The 17,483-nt window shown below is 41.2% G+C and overlaps 1 protein-coding gene across 2 annotated transcripts in view; it reads right to left on the bottom strand.

Moving 5' to 3' along the window:
- Nucleotides 1-5,910: 5,910 nt before the first annotated feature.
- Nucleotides 5,911-17,483, bottom strand: part of LOC120063029 (semaphorin-6A-like) — a 92,429-nt gene continuing 80,856 nt past the window's right edge. For both annotated transcript variants that reach the window (XM_039013139.1, XM_039013140.1), the window contains one exon: nt 5,911-9,405. In XM_039013139.1, the coding sequence (XP_038869067.1) occupies nt 8,288-9,405 (1,118 nt within the window). In that variant the 3' untranslated portion in view covers nt 5,911-8,287. The remainder of the gene's footprint in view (nt 9,406-17,483) is intronic.

Raw genomic sequence — 17,483 nt, 5'->3', positions numbered from 1 at the left:
TATAATATCTACCTCACTTGCTTTGGCAATGTTAACACATGTTTCCCATGCCAATAAAGCCCCTTACATTCAATTGAAATTGAATTGAATTGAATTGAATTGAATTGAATTGAATTGGAGAGAGAGAGAGAGAGAGAGAGAGAGAGAGAGAGAGAGAGAGAGAGAGAGAGAGAGAGAGAGAGAGAGAGAGAGACTGTCTGTATCTGTGTGGGTGGGTGTGTGTGCGGGGAGGGGACAGACATGACAGCCGTTCCCCATACCGCCAGGATCAGGTGACAGGGGTGGTGGCAGGCAGAGAAGGAAGGAGGGGTGATGCACGAGGGGCCATTATTCGCCATGTCTGTCTGCGTGTCCAGTGTTCCAACAGTATTCCAACAGGGTGCAGGCCTGGCCAGATAGTTTGGCTTTAGTTTTTGCTCGCCACACATCATGTGACTACCTCCAGGTAATCCTCGGAATGATTATTAACAATGAGTTGTAATGTGTAGTAAATATAGCAGAGCATCATAGCAGCACGGCAGGCAGCGGCACGGGGCAAGGTGAGACAGGTACATGGTGTAGCTAGCGAGGGTAATCTCAGCTTTGGAACAGATGCCAAGTTGAAAATCATTTCACAACATTTAAGAACAACACATCTAAGTAGCTAGGGTTTTTGTAATTTGGTTTTTGCAATTTCACACCAACGTTTCATCTCACTTTCTTAGTCTGAGAATTGAAGAGAAAGCGTTGGTGATTTAATCCAAGGTCAATGACATCTTTCCACTACACACCTAGGAGATAAACACACACACACCCACAGCAAGTCTGGGTACAGAGATATCAGACAAGGCCTGATAGCAGAGGGGATGTCACTGGGGCGGCAGGTAGCCTAGTGGTTAGAGTGTTGGACTTGTAACCAAAAGGTTGCAAGATCAAATCCCTGAGCTGACAAGGTAAAAATCTGTTGTTCTTCCTCTGAACAAGGCAGTTAACCCACTGTTCCAAGGCTATCAATGAAAATAAGAATTTGATAACTGACTTGCCTGGTTAAAAAAATACATGTGTGAAGATGCAGTAAGTGATTTCTAATGGTGGTGGATTAGCTCTGTTCATTCAGGACTCTGTAATTGGGTGACACAGACTAACAGTTGTTCAAGTGTCTGGTTGTGTATAATTTTGTTTGTTTTGTCAGTTTGAGATAATTACATGGCATGGAAGTGCAAACCACATGTGTCTGACCATTGGGGAGTTGTTTGTGTCAATTTTGTTTGCAGACAAAAGTTTTGCACTAGGCAGTCGTGAGTATTTTTTGTGGCCCTATCTGAAGTGAAGTGAGATGTTTCCCTGCATGTGTTTGTGTCCTATCAATCATACCAGCTCCAACTATGTGTCTGTATCTCAAATGGTTATGGCATCCTTCGATAAACGGCCATGTTGGTAGACTTTCGGACAAGACAGGTGGATGAATGATTCTGGTGCCAGTTCTTCTTCACTTTAATATGCCATGCCAGCTGATGTGTTCATAGTCCTTTGTCATGCCATCCATTTCACCATAGCCTTGAAGGCACGCACAGCCACCGTGCTGGTGACACGCTCATTGATAATTTCCATGACTGTTCGTCAGTGTACTTTACTGCTCTAGCTGACGCAGCTCTCTGAAAAGTGTAGGGCAAAAAATGATACCAAATAAATATGAAATGATCCTTTATATAAAATAAATAAATCATAGAACAACAAAGTCATAGAACAACACACGTCTTCAAATCAGAGAAAAGGAAACAATATGATAAAACCAGTGTGTGTAACGGCTTTCTTCCTGGGATGAAGGAGAGGACCAAAATGAAGCGCGGCTAGTGTTCAACATGATTTAATAAAGAAGAGACAATAACGTGAACACTATACAAAATAACAAATGTGAAAACCGAGACAGTCCTATCTGGTGCAGAACACAAAGACAGAAGACAACCACTCACAATCCCCAACACAAAACAAGCCACCTATATATGATTCTCAATCAGGGACAACGATTGACAGCTGCCTCTGATTGAGAACCATATTAGGCTGAACACAGAAACAGACAAACTAGACACACAACATAGAATGCCCACCCAGCTCACGTCCTGACCAACACTAAACAAGCAAAACACACAAGAACTATGGTCAGGACGTGACAGTGTGTCTGTAGGAAATGTAACTTTCACAACCGATTTTCAGTTACGAGATAACTTTCACATTTCTATGTTCCTTTTAGTTTTGCGTCAGTTGATTGAGGTGAGAGTTTCGCTACATCGCTCCTTTGACCTCCCACTCTACCACTCTTAATTACAACAGGAAGGGGAACAGTGGCCAGTCTGCGCTTTCTAGCCATACATACCCTTAACAACATTCAGTCACAATTTATCAGAGCGGTCATCATAATGCCAACTGCCATTGGGATGACCGACAATAATCCCAGTCAAACCAGATATCTGACTATTACCCATCATCACGAGGCATGAAACTCATTAAACAATCATTAAGAGCTATTATTTCACACTTCTCAAACCAGGTGCTTGTTCCTGATCATGCTACAAAATGGACTGCCATGTGAAAGAACCTTGGCGTGGCCATCAGAATACCCAGAAAACACTGTCATGATTTGAGATCTGAGTTCTTCCTGACCATGCAACCTTACCAGGAAGAACTACGGGCCCCTGTTATAATTCAATAGAAAAGGGTCTTCATTTAATCATGACAGTGTTATGAGGACATTGCGCTGCTCCTAGTCAGGTTTCAGCATATAAACCTATTCCGAGGATTACCCCCTGCTCCTGTTAGATAGAGCCAGTCAGTCACTTCCAGTCCTAGGCAGTGGCTTCTGAGTGAGGGGGAGGACCATGTCCAAGTCCCCCTGCTCTGCTCTTCTCTGCTCGGCTCTACTCCCTCACGTCACCCGTGGGCATTGTTTTGATCCCCCTGCCAACCATTATGCTAAGCCACATGTGTGCTCAAGATTTGCACTGAATGCCTCTTCTCTCCTCATTCCCATAGTTCATTGCCCTGTTCCCACCACCACCATGATGCCCTCAAAATAAACCGTCCTGCACATGTCACATCAACCTTCCCTCTTTTTATTTGTGTTCTAAAATCTCAATGCCACAGTAGTAGTACCTAATTGTCAAGGGGCCCCAGCATGCTCTTCTTCTTTTGTGTGATTCTGATAGAGTTTTCTCAGGGACGTTGTGTCTTGAATACGCATGACATAGGAATTCATATGAACAATCATTATGTGCCAGCCACCAACATCATAGATCCTTGATTTACATTCCATTCTCAGGTTTGCTTTGTGTTAGGTTTTCCTCCTGTGGTTTGGGCTAGCAGGAGGTAGAATAGGGTAGAGGACTTAGGGACCGTGCTTCACAATCATACACTGTAAAATAGACACATGATACCATTATGAAAAATAAACCACAGCAACCAGTGAGAATTATCATTAATGGGGCCATTGGTGGTTAATGACTTGTTGAACTGTATTAATTCAAACGGACATTAAGAGGGACATTGTTGTACTGTATAGTCTCTGTGATGGTTACTCTTTTGGCTGAAACAGTGGACCAGTGGCAGGGAATGTCACACATACTAAGAGGATGTAGGGCATTAAGAGATGTATCAGTAGTGGGAACTGATAGCTGGATGAGAGGTCAAGGATTACTCTACTAAGCTTGTTGTGACCACAGATTGTGGGGCAGCAGCACTCAAAATGAGCACAGAGCCTTGCCAGCAGGGATTGGAGACGTGGTGGTGGAAGGGGGGGTGTTATGTTTGTGCTTGTGCGTTTACTGGCAAACACTGAAGCTATCGAGTAGTCCCACCGTTGTGTCACAGTAGATCACGATTCAAACAGAATTCCAATAGATTTTTTTTCTTCCAGGAGAGTATTTATAACATGCAGCCAATTTTATTACGTGCCTATTTTTCTTTGTCCATTATCAGATGCACTATACATACAAAAGTATGTGGACACCCTTCAAATTAATCCACTTTGCTGACAGGCATAACATACAATTGACCACACAACCATGCAATCTCCATAGACAAACATTGGCAGTAGAATGGCCTTACTGAAGGGCTCAGTGACTTTCAACGTGGCACCGTCATAGGATGCAACCTTTCCAACAAGTCAGTTTGTCAAATTTCTGACCTGCTAGAGCTGCCCCGGTCAACTGTAAGTGCTGTTATTGTGAAGTGGAAATGTCTAGGAGCAACAATGGCTGAGCCGCGAAGTGGTAGGCTACACTAGCTCACAGAACGGGACCGTCGAGTGCTGGATCTCGTAGGGAGTAAAAATCGTCTGTCCTCGGTTGCAACACTCACTACCAAGTTCCATACTGCCTCTGGAAGCAATGTCAGCACAATAACAGTTCGTCGGGAGCTTCATGAAATGGGTTTCCATAGCCAAACAGCCACACACAAGCCTAAGATCACCATGCACAATGCCAAGCGTCGGCTGGAGTGACGTAAAGCTCGTCACCATTGGACTCTGGAGCAGTGGAAACATGTTCTCTGGAGTGATGAATCTCGCTTCACCATCTGGTAGTCCGATGAATGGATCTGGGTTTCGCTACCTGCTCGAATACATAGTGCAAAATGTTTGGTGGAGGAGGAATAATGTTCTGGGGCTGTTTTTCATGGTTCGGGCTAGTCCCCTTAGTTCTAGTGAAAGGAAATCTTAATGCCATAGCATACAATGACATTCTAGACGATTCTGTGTTTCCAACTTTGCGGGAACAGTTTGGGGAAGCCCCTTTCCTGTTTCAGCATGACAATGCCCCCGTGCACAAAGCGAAGTCCATACAGAAATGGTTTGTCGAACTTGGTGTGGAAGAACTTGACTGGCCTGCACAGATACCTGACCTCAACCCCATCGAATACCTTTCGGATGAATTGGAATGTCGACTGCGAGCCAGGCCTAATTGCCCAACATCAGTGCCTGATCTCACTAATGCTCTTGTGGCTGAATGGACGCAAGTCCCTGCAGCAATGTTCCAACATCTAGTGGAAAGCCTTCCCAGAAGAGTGGAGGCTGTTATAGCAGCAAAGTGGGGACCAACTCCATATTAATGCCCATGATTTTGGAATGAGATGTTCAACGAGCAGGTGTCCACATATTTTTGGTCATGTAGTGTACATATACATTATCTTACATTACGTTTGGATACATTGTCATTTTATATCCAGCAATGGCCTGTGAGCACTTTGTCTGTTTATTAGCAGGCCCCTGATCTCTCTCTATGTGTATTTTTTCCAAAAGCTTTGTTGTTCCTGAACCTATCTGTTTAACTGGTTTAACAAACACAAAGACATATGGTAGATGCATAAGATAACGTTTGCTTTGAATTTGTGATGCTATGGAGCTGTTCCAGTCTCCTTTTTGAACTTACCATGGAAAGGAGCTGATTGTGTACTTATTGTGCTCTCTACCACTGACTGTATTGCTATATTAGTGGTGAAAATGTGACTCAAAGGTAATAAAAAGGTGAATGAACAATACAAGGTTGTGAGAGAACAAGGACCCTTAATGTTAGCGTCAAATCCTTGTAACCTAATCTCTACGGATTAGTGACTCACCTTCGTATCATAAAGGTGATGTTGAATGAATGACTCCAACCTGGAAACCAGTTAATGGCTCCAGACTGATTCTTATCAGCCTGTTCATTCACACTGAAACACTGCCAACAATCCTCCAAAATATCTTGGATCAACATAACATAGGTTTTAAAGTGCTACCTCTTGTACTCTTATAAGAATAAGAACCATATCACGGAAGTTAGCTGTATTTTCCCATAAGCTAAAAGCATTTGATCTGTTCTGTTGTACTAACATCAGAGCAAGCATCCTTTTTTTATAGTATGTTTTGCTCTCAAATCATGGAAATACAACCATCTTCATGACAATATTATTTTTTTTATTACATTTTGCATTTATTAAAGAGAATGTTTTTTTTTACAACATACATTAAGCTGTGAATCAGATGTTAAGTGGAGTAGGGCAACAAAAAAACGTGTGACATCACAATATCTTACAAGCTTACAAAGTTCAAAACGAGTTGAGTCTGTCTCAGTTGCATCTAGCAGTGTATAGCAAGGGTGACAGACAAAGGCACACACACACCAAAGAGACACACTGTTCACAGTAGCCATGTCAACCGTGGCTAGAGATGCAATCTGCACTATTGGGGTGGAAAGTTCAAATGACCTTCCCTTTACTAAACCTAATCTGATCATGATGCATGTCGCAGTCGCTGCAATCGAACCCTATAAGCTTCTATGTACACGTTAGTTCAATTAACACATACTGTATATGCCTCAGAAGTGGAACTATCTTACTCGTTCTTCTTGCATTGGCTGTGGATGAGAAATAGTTGGCTTTCCACCATTGTAAATGGAAATCTGCTTGAGATCAAGAAACTCACCTATCTACACACAATACTAAAGGAGTGCTCTGTTGATTTGGGGAGATGTGATCAATGAAAATGTGATCAGATTGGTCAATGAAACTGTCATTCATAAGACATTGATAAAGAGAGTTAGTACAAATTAAATTACTCTAATCGTCCTGGAACATGTGTTTTTAAAAAACGTCTCCTAATTTAAAAAAAACTCTTTTCTATCACAGGAACCAGCCTGCTTTTCACTGCCTAGAAACTGAAGTGTTATCGTGTACACTAGGAACCTGGTGCCATGTCTGTACAGTCTACTGGTGTGTTTTTCATATGTTAGTGTTTGATTATTGCTGTGCACCAGCAAGACCCTAAGAGGCCATTTCAAGAACAACCATGAATCCCTCCAATCGAACAGCAAAGTAAAAAATTCCACACACAACAACATCATCGACACTGCCAGCACAACAAAAAGGGTTGCTTTAAGCGCATCATTGGCACTATCAGAAATGAACCACAAAGAAGAATATGTCTGTATATTTCTAGGGAACAGAATTACAACAAGAACACATTCTTTATTTGCCTTTATCAAACCAGTGAAAGATGACATAAGAAAATACAAAGAGGAGACATAGTTACCAGCTAAAGAAAATGTCACTACTCAGGGTGTAAGGCACAACTTTACATGTGGAAGTGAAACAGGCTATCAACAGATGTAATTCAATCAGAGGACTGCGTGACGCGCCTAGAGAAAACAAGACATTTCAGTACCTGCCAAAATGGCCGCTCTCCACACCTGGCAGAGCGCCCAACATCCTCACGCTTCTCTTTTTCATGTGTGGAATTCCACGTTTTATTCCCTTTGCACGTTTATATGCAAGAGTGAACCTTGTTAATACACAGTGAGCCAGAAGCCAACCGGGAGAGAGAGACTGACTGCAAAACCACAGTGCCAAACGTATGGAGATGCCCATGGAGGAGTGATCGAGGGAGTGAGTTTCAGGAGTTCTGTTTTTTGTATTTTTCTGACTTCTTTAACATGGGAGGTTCTGCTCCATCATGTAGGTCCCATCTGGCACAGTTAAATAAATATATCCTCCATAAAGAGGTCACATATATCCCAAGCTTCAAAAACCCAAGGCGCTAGAAGACCTAGTGGACCTTTTGTGTCAAGAAAGTTGTACTGGCTCCAGTTGATTGACTTTAAATAATTTAATTCTTGAATAATTCATATTTAAATAACTCTTCTCTCTGAGCCTAAAATGTCAGTATTTTCTTCAAAAGCACTTATTAAAAATAAATACAACAAGCTATTACTATTAACAGTCATGTGTTATTCAGTAACCAATGCAGTAGAAGATTCTCAGACCAAGGCTTTTTTCAACCAACGCAGAACTTGATTGCCGTGTCCAGTAGCTGTAACACTGAGAGGCATTTCACAGTTTTCCACGTAAACTGAAGCTGTCATTCCAGTCAGAGCTCGCTGTGCCCAAGTGCTTGCTGGGAGAACACCCCAGTCCTCAGTATATAATTGCTCCACTTTTCTCCCACTGTCTATGTGCGTTTAGCAGTCAGTTAAGAAAACAAAACATCAGTCAAGTCATAGTGTTCAAAAGTCCAACACAGCCACTGTCTTGAATGCTACAGGGGTGACATGTTGCTTGTCAATTAAATATTCATGAAAGTAATTTTCTTCTCAGTAGCAAGTGTTCCGTGTTTCTGGGGAACTGGGAGTCAACAGCCTGAGCTCAACATCAACCATTTGTAGAATATTTACATATATATAAAAGAAAAGAAATCTTTTAAAAAGTGTGTTGTGTTTGCTGTACACAGACCAAGGACAAAAGGAGATGCAATTGTGTTTCCTGTTCTGTATTCTGAGCGTGCTGATTATGTGCAGGAGTCATTGGAATTGACTTTCGTTGAGAGGGACACTAAAGAGGGTTTGGGCGGTACGTCAGGCTTGAGGTGTTTGACCCCGGTCCGGGGCAATGAACCGTAAGAGCTCATGCTGGGCTGTCGGGAGTGGAACATCCCCTGGGAATTCATGTGCATGGAGTCCACCCTCTGTGGGGCGGGGGGCGGCGACTCCACGTGGTTAAAACTTTGGTGTCTGGACAGGTGAGAGGAGTTGGATGAGTTGGTGTTGTGCTTTTTGAGGGCAGAGCCTTTCTGGGCACTCATCGGGTAGCCCCGCTTGTACTCATGGCCATAGACAGAGGAGTGCACCTCGAGCCGCTTGCCCATCTGGGGCACGGCAGGGGGGATGGTGAGGGAGGCCTCCCTTTGGGGCACTCGGGGCGGCAGTCCGTCGCTCTCCACCAGGTTGAGGCTGTGGCAGGGGCTCTTTAGGGCCTTGTACTCCAGTGTGGCACCCTGGTCACCCAGGCTCATCTGGCTGAGGTCGCTGCGGTGGGGCTGCTCTACATACTCATGCTGGTAGGGCTGCTGATGCTGGTGCTGTGGCAGGGGAAGCACTACCACACTGGGGATGTGGCCTGGGGAGGCCCTCAGGGGCAGGTCAGTGGGGATGACTGGGGTGCCCATGGTTTGCAGGTCCTTGGTGCAGGCATTGATCAGATTCTGGTTCCTCTCCCACTCGCGGCTTCCCCGGCTGGGCTTGCGTCGGGGCTGCATGGGGGTGGACTCTGGGGTGGGCATGCCAGCCAGGTCCAGGTGGTGCTGGTCGGCTTTGATCAGAATTTTACCATTGGTGAGGCGGCCGTTGTGCATGAGCGGGGTGAGGATGGCCTCAGGGCGACTGTCCTTGGCCCCGGTCTCAAACAGGCCTGTCAACTTGGTCACGCTGTTCATGGAGCCCCTCCTGTCGTGGTCTTTGTCCTTACGCCCAGACAGCTCAATGTCTCGTCGCCGGTGGTCACACACACAGTAGACGAGGATACCAGAGAAGATGGCACCCATGGCAAAGGCCAGGATGACAGCGATGGCCAGCAGTGTGACAGGGACCAGCTGGTCACGCCCCTTCTGGTAACTCTCGCGGATAACTCCTGCAAAGACAAGGATGAAATGATTTCAAATATATCAGCAAATGAATTAGTGATCAATGATATAGGTGAAAATCAAATGGTTAAATTAATTGACGAATAAAGCACAAATAATAACGAAGCATTTGTCCTATCTAATTTGTCCTATTTGCAGCAGATTTGCAGACTCTTGTTTTTGAGAAAATGTTATCAGCTTAAATCCAGCCTTACACTTGGAAAAAATGATGTTATGGCTTATACAAAGAATTAAAAGATTAAACATCGGCAGCTGAAATGAAAAAAAGATATTAGATAAATGAACGTTCAAAGGGAAAGCTTATTTTCTTTGATGCAAATGTAACTCGTTTTATATGGCTATGATACAATCTCATATATCAGAGAATATATTACATTTATGATTAGACCTCCAAATCAAAGGAGCTGTGTCATACATTTCTTAGAGGTCACTTTCCAGGACAATCAATTTTTTTAAAAAGAGGAGAAAAAAAGACAGGCGGTTATGGGCTACTAAAGTGATGATTCAATAAAAATGCAGCAGAAGAGATGACAAGCATCTTGGCAAAGAAAGGGAGGGAGAAGATACTGCATCAAGTGAAACGGCAGTGGGTTGTTTTTAATAAAATGGCTCCATTAGAAGTCCTCTTCACTATAAACATGGAGAGCGAAATGATAACCTCCAACTCCTTGATGAATGTGTTACCCAATGCCCATCCATGCTCCTAGAGTTACAGAGCCTTCAGAACTACCACTACCAGAATTACTCACATCATATGTATATACTGTATTTTATACCTATTACACCTTGCCTATGCCGCTCGGCCATCAATCATCCATATATTTACAGTATATGCACATATTCTCATTCACCCCTTTAGATCTGTGTGTATTAGGTAGTTGTTGGGAAATTGTTAGACTACTTGTTAGATATTACTGCACTGTTGGAACTAGAAGCACAAGCGTTTCGCTACACTCGCATTAACATCTGCTAACAATGTGTATGTAACCAATAAAATGTGATTTGATTTGATCTGACTTGACTCATTCCACATTTTGTTGTGTTACAGCCTGAATTCAAAATACATTTTGTGATTGATTTTTTTCACCCGTCTACACACAATACCCCATAATGACAAAGTGAAAACAAATTTATTGAAAAAAGGAAATACAAAAATATCTAATTTACATACGTATTCACACCCCCGGGTCAATACTTTGTACAAGCACTTTTGGCATGATTACAGCTGAGAGTCTTTCTGGGTAAGCTTTCCAAACCTGGATTGTCCAACATTTTCCCATTATTCAGTAAAAAATTCTTCAAGCTCTGTCAAATTGTTTGTTGATCATTGCTAGACAACCATTTTCAGGACTTGCCATATATTTTCAAGTAGATTTAAACCAAAACTGTAACTCAGCCACTCAAGAACATTCACTGTCTTCTTGGTAAGCAACTCCACTGTAGATTTGTCCTTGTGTTTTAGGTTATTGTCCTAGTGAAATGTGAATTTTTCTCCCAGTGTCTGGTGGAAGGCAGACTGAACCAGGTTTTCTTCTAGGATTTTGCCTGTGCTTAGCTCCAGTGTTGATTTGGCCTTTTGTTTTAGGTTATTGTCCTGCTGAAAGGTGAATTCATCTCCCAGTGTCTGGTGGAAAGAAGACTGAACCAGGTTTTCCTCTAGGATTTTGCCTGTGCTTACCTAAAAAAAACAAATCCTCAGTCCTTAACGATTACAAGCATACCCATAACATGATACAGTAACCACAATGTTTTAAAATATGGAGAGTAGTACTCAGTAATGTGTTGTATTGGATTTGCCTCAAACATAACACTTTGTATTCAAGACAAAAAGTGAATTGCTTTGCCACATTCTTTTATTCTGTACAGGCTTCCTTCTTTTCATTCTGTCAATTAGGTTAGTATTGTGGAGTAACTACAATGTTGTCGTTGAGCCATCCTCAGTTTTCTCCTAACACAGCCATTAAACTCTGTAACTGTTTAAAGTCACCATTGGCATCATGGTGAAATCACTGAGCTGAGTTTTTTTTAATTTGTACCTCTCTACCAATGGGAGCCCTTCTTTGCGAGGCATTGGATAACCTCCCTGATCTTTGTGGTTGAAACTGTGTTTGAAATTCACTGCTCGACTGAGGGACCTTATAGATAATTGTATGTGTGGGGTACGGAGATGAGATAGTCATTCAGAAATCATGTCAAACACTATTATTGCACATTGAGTGAGTCCATGCAACTTATGAGACTTGTTAAGCACATTTTTACTCTTGAACTTATTTAGGCTTGCCATAACAAAGGGGCTGAATACTTATTGAGTCAAGACATTTCAGCTTTTCATTTTTGATTAAGTTGTAAAAAATTCTAAAAACATCATTCCACTCCAATTTAGGCCTGTTGTCACGCCCTGACCTTAGAGATCCTTTTTATGTCTCTATTTTGGTTTGGTCAGGGTGTGAGTTGGGGTGGGTATTCTATGTTCTATTATTTGTATTTCTATGTTTTGGCCGGGTAGGGTTCTCAATCAGGAACAGCTGTCTATCGTTGTCTCTGATTGAGAACCATACTTAGGTAGCCCTTTTTCCCACCTGTCTTTGCGGGAAGTTGACTTTGTTTATGGCACTTAGCCTTTAGCTTCACGGTTTGTTTTGTAGTGTGTATTGTTTTGTTCGGCGTCTTTTCTAAATAAAAGAACATGTACGCTCACCACGCTGCACCTTGGTCCTGTTCATTCAACAGCCGTGACACCTGTGGTCTCTAAGTTATTGTCTTGTTATTGACTGAAATTACATCTGGAGATGTTGTTATATTTGAGAAGTGTTGGACTGAAACGTTTGACTTATAGATAAATATAGGGCCGAACAGATAACCAAACAGCACTTGAGGTTAGCAGCTCTAAAATATTTTGTCCCCCCAAAAAAGTGTGTGCCGTATATGAGCAGTTGTCTGGCGGTACTTGCTCATTCCATTATAATCCTTCTAAAACATAAATACATATGTCTCTGTCTCACTTGCTTACTTTCGGAAGGGCATGGAAAACTTTAGTGACATTGAATTGAAGCATATTAATCGTCCACAATTGTGCAGTTCAAAGAGTTGGATTTGACTTGAGAACAACACAGTTAGAGGACTGAGAATGTCAGACCTAAGCATCCATTGTTGAGAGAGGAGTGCTGTGGAGCTGGCAGTCCGTCTTCTCACAGTGTAGGAGGAGGGTTAAGGCATTTCTCAACCAGCAGTGACTTGGTCTCCATCAAACATAGCTGCCCTGCCTAGAGCAACTAGGGGGGATTTAAAAACAACCCTAAGGCCTCCCTAGACCTTTGAAGATTTATATCTTTCATGTATGAAGTCAATTGTTTCTCATCTTAACTTCAAAGAGGGCGCAACCATAAAGGACACTAGGCCTCAGACAAATCCGAAGATGGCAGTCTTTTAAATCAAGGTGGCTTTATTCATTTGAAGGGCTCATTCATCAAGGAAACTGACGTTCAACTTTTTACTACTAGAATGTTCTTGGATGACCTTGAGCCCCAGAGTATCAAGGACAGTGTTGAGGCTCGACATTTACAGTAACTTCACAACCCCTGACTTTTTCCACATTTTGGTGTGTTACAAAGTGGGATTAAAATGGATTTAATTGTCATTTTTTTGTCAACGATCTACACAAAATACTATTTAATGTCAAAGTGGGAGAAAAAAAAACTAACATTTGTAAAAAAACAAACAAAAAAAAACACCTTTGGCAGTGATTACAGCACACCTGGATTGTAAAATATTTGCACATTGTTGTTTTAAAAATTCTTCAAGTTCTGTCAAGTTGGTTGTTGATCATTGCTAGACAGTCATTTTCAAGTCTAGCCATAGATTTTCAAGCCAATTTAAGTCAAAACTTTAACCAGGCCACTCAGTAACACTCAGGAACATTAAAATGTACAACTCCAGTGTACATTTGGTCTTGTGTTTTAGGTTATTGTCCTGCTGAAAAGTAAATTTGTCTCCCAGTGTTTGTTGGAAGGCATTGTGAACCACGGTTTCCTCTAGAATTTTGCCTGTGCTTAGCTCTATTCTGTTTCTTTTTATCCTAAAAAACTCCCTAGTCCTTGCCGATGACAAGCGTACCCATAACATGATGCAGCCATCACCATGCTTGGAAATATGATGAGTGGTACTCGGTGATGTGTTGTGTTTGCCCCAAACATAACACTTTGTATTCAGGACATAAAGTTAATTTCTTTGCAACATTCTTTGCAGTTTTACTTCAGTATATTTTTGCTAACAGGATGCATGTTTTGAAATATTTGTATTCTGTACAGGCTTCCTTCTTTTCACACTGTCATTTATGTTAGAAGTGGAGTAACTACAACGTTGTTAATCCATCCTCAATTTTCTCCTATCATAGCCATTAAACTCTGTAACCATTTTAAAGTCACCATTGGCCTTATGGTGAAATCCCTGAGCGGTTTCCTTTATATCCATGCAACTTATTATTTAACTTGTTAAGCACATTTTTACTCCTGAACTTATTTAGGCTTGCCATAACACAGGGGTTTAATACTTATTTAGCTTTTCAGTTATCATTAATTTGTAAAGATAAAAAAATATATAATCCACTTTGACTTTATGGGGTATTGTGTATAGGCCAGTGACATAAAATCTCAATTTAATACATTTTAAATTCAGGCTGTGACACAACAAAATGTGGAAAAAGTCAAGGGTTGTGAATACTTTCTGAAAGGCACTGTAAAGCAATTTTAATTATTCATTGCCTAAAAATGTGTTCTTATCCAAGGTGACTTATATCATCTAGTTTTGACTCTCATTGTCAGATTGCAGTGTGAATAGCCACCAGGAGAATACATTTCCTGTCCAACAATCTATTTTGAATGTCATACCTCCAAAAGCCTTGACACAGATATTTAATACACATTCGTACGTGTCAAAACAACTCAGCACTTCCTTGTAAATGAGAAACATTGTCATCTAGTGTGACAGATGTGTGAACATTCTCATAGACAGTCTTTTAATCTGTGTAGCTCGTGGAATCCAGTTGTTGCCTATAGTGCCTGCTTTGTCTGGGCAGACTTCAAAGCCACTTGTACTTCATAGCACGGTTGTCCAGAGCTGTAACCTCTACATACACAGGCATTGTCTGAAAACGATAAAATCTCAATCTCACTGAAATGTGTTCACTGATGTGTCACTGCCACTCGCTGAAAGACTAAATGGTGCGAACACAAAACACAGTACATACCCCATTGACTGGAAGGGAGGATGAAAGGAAATGCTTTGAGGTTACAGTACATCTACCATGCATTGGAGAACCCAATTCTGTTTTCAAAGATTACGGTTGTGGTCCCGGTTGTCTTTTCAACTTGGAGGAAGAGGTAGACCATCACATCCAGCTAACTATGTTCACACCATTTGGATCTATTCCGCATCTGCTAGTATTATATGGATGAATCAGCAAAAACTAGTTAATGCTATTATCTCACCACCCAACTCAGGCATTACCAATGTACTAACCTCCCAAGATCAAGGAAATTCGCCTACTCTCCAGTAACTGTAAGTTGGGAGTGCTTTGCTTTACTGAAACATGGCCAGATGGTTCGATAAAAAACGCTGAGATTGAAGATAAAAATGATATAGTAATTAGAATAGACCGCGATCGCAAAAGCGGGGGTGTTAACTAAAACTTATGTAAGATCAGATATTGGGTTCAACTACAGATTTAGATTTAAGTCATGATGAGACTGAAGCTGTGTTGCTGGACATTCTATTACCAAAATGCAAACCCATTATAGTCAGAACCTGTTACAGACTACAAGACCAGTTTTATGAATTGTTGGAGGAGACTTGCTCCAACTGTACAGATTTTGGTAAATCAGAGGTTATTGTTACTGGTGATTTTAATTCAGACACGCTTAAAAAGGACAATGTTACTTTGAAAGCTTTTAAGATGTGTTTTAATCTGTTTGACTTACACCAGCTGATTAATGAGCCCACCAGGGTCTGCCCTTCTACCCAAACCATCATTGACCTTGTGTTGGTGTCGGATAGATCAAGGATACCAAACAGTGGGGATGTAAACTATGGGCTCAGTGATCATTCCATCATTTTTTGTAGTAGGAAGGTTCAGAAAAAGTTTTTTAATTGTCATAACTCAATACAAATGTGGTCTATGAAGAACTATAGTGCAGATGCTTTTGTTAATTGTTTGAGCAAATTGGACTGGTTTACTGTATTGAAATGCAATGAGGTGGAAAATGCCTGGGGCAATTTTAAATAATTCTTTTTAGATGCTGTTGACAAGCTGGCTCCGGATATTTTTTTTTTTGAATTAAACAAAGAACAGAACCATGGCTAAATAATAACATTTTAAAGGCAATTAAGCTAAGAAATGAACTCTTTCTGGAGTTCAGGAAATCCAAGGCAGATTACGTTTTTATAGACTATAATAAATTATGAAATGAGGCTAACAGGATGATAGAGAAGGCCAAGAAATATTGTTTTAATGACAAAATAGGTGAGAACAGGAACAATCCGAGTAAAATATGGATGTGTCTGAAGCTGTTAGGTTACACTAACAGATTAAAGAACAAAGCTCGAAATCTTAGCCTGGACGTTGAAGGAAAGGTTACATCAGACAAGACCATGGTTGTAGACAGTCTGAAAAGCTACTTCACAACTATAGCTAACACATTATTTAGCAAGTTACCTTGTCAATCAGGTTGTTGTTTAAAATATATATATTTAACCTTTATTTAACTAGGCAAGTCAGTTAAGAACAAATTCTTATTTACAATGATGGCCTACCCCGGCCAAACCTGGGCGCCGCTGGGCCAATTGTGCGCCGCCCTATGGGACTCCCAATCACGGCAGGATGTGATACAGCCTGGATGGGGAGAGTCAAGTCTAGCAGTTTTGAGTTTTAATCGAAAAAGTGTCTGAGTCAACTGTGCTAAAAAAGCTGAAAGAACTTAACCATTCCAAAGGAATTGGCCTTGACAACATTCCTGCCAGATTTCTGAGATGCTGAGGTAATTATCACCCCCTGCATAACTCACATTGTAAATCTGTCTTTTAAACTAGGAATTTTAACCAGTCAACTAAAACTTGTAAGGGTCATTCCTCTATATAAAAAGGGAATAAGTTGGATCATGGAAACTATCGGCCTGTCTCAATCCTGTGTATTTCATCGAAGGTCATGGAAAAGATTATGTTTGAGCAGACTGACAGGAATAGTTCCTTAGATAACCTACTACCATATATGAGCTCCAAGCTGGCATCAGGAAATCACGTTACATGGAGGGACATTTTGTGGTATGGTTATGCTAGATCTTTAAAAGGCATTTGATACAGTGGATCATGAGATTCTGTTAATCAAACTAAGAGCCATGGGCTTTAACAACTTAGCCATGAAATGGGTTAGCTCTTATCTGCAAGGAAGAAAATAGATAGTGGATGTTGGATGGGACTCTGTCTAAACAAAAAACCTTGAACTGCGGGGAGTGTGCTGGGTCCACTTTTCTTTCTACTGTAAATTATCTGAAATCTGCCTGTACATGTGACTTTTCCTTTATGCAGATACACTACCGTTCAAAAGTTTGGGGTCACTTAGAAATGTCCTTGTTTTTGAAAGAAAAGCACATTTTTGTCCATTAAAATAACATCAAATTGATCAGAAACGCGGTGTAGTCATTGTTAATGTTGTAAATGACTATTGTAGCTGGAAACGACTGATTTTTATAGAGGCCCATTATCAGCAACCATCACTCCTGTGTTCCAATGGCACGTTGTGTTAGCTAATTCAAGTTTATCATTTTAAAAGGCTAAATTGATCATTAGAAAACCCTTTTGCAATTATGTTAGCACAGCTGAAAACAGTTGTTCTGATTAAAGAACCAATAAAACTGGCCTTCTTTAGACTCGTTGAGTATCTGGAGCATCAGCATTTGTGGGTTCGATTACAGGCTCAAAATGGCCAGAAACAAATAACTTTCTTCTGTAACTCGTCAGTCTATTCTTGTTCTGAGAAATGACAGCTATTCCATGTGAGAAATTGCCAAGAAAC

Source organism: Salvelinus namaycush, chromosome 18 (assembly GCF_016432855.1).
Source record: "Salvelinus namaycush isolate Seneca chromosome 18, SaNama_1.0, whole genome shotgun sequence".
Classification (NCBI taxonomy): domain Eukaryota; kingdom Metazoa; phylum Chordata; class Actinopteri; order Salmoniformes; family Salmonidae; genus Salvelinus; species Salvelinus namaycush.
This window is presented reverse-complemented; position numbering and strand designations above follow the sequence as displayed.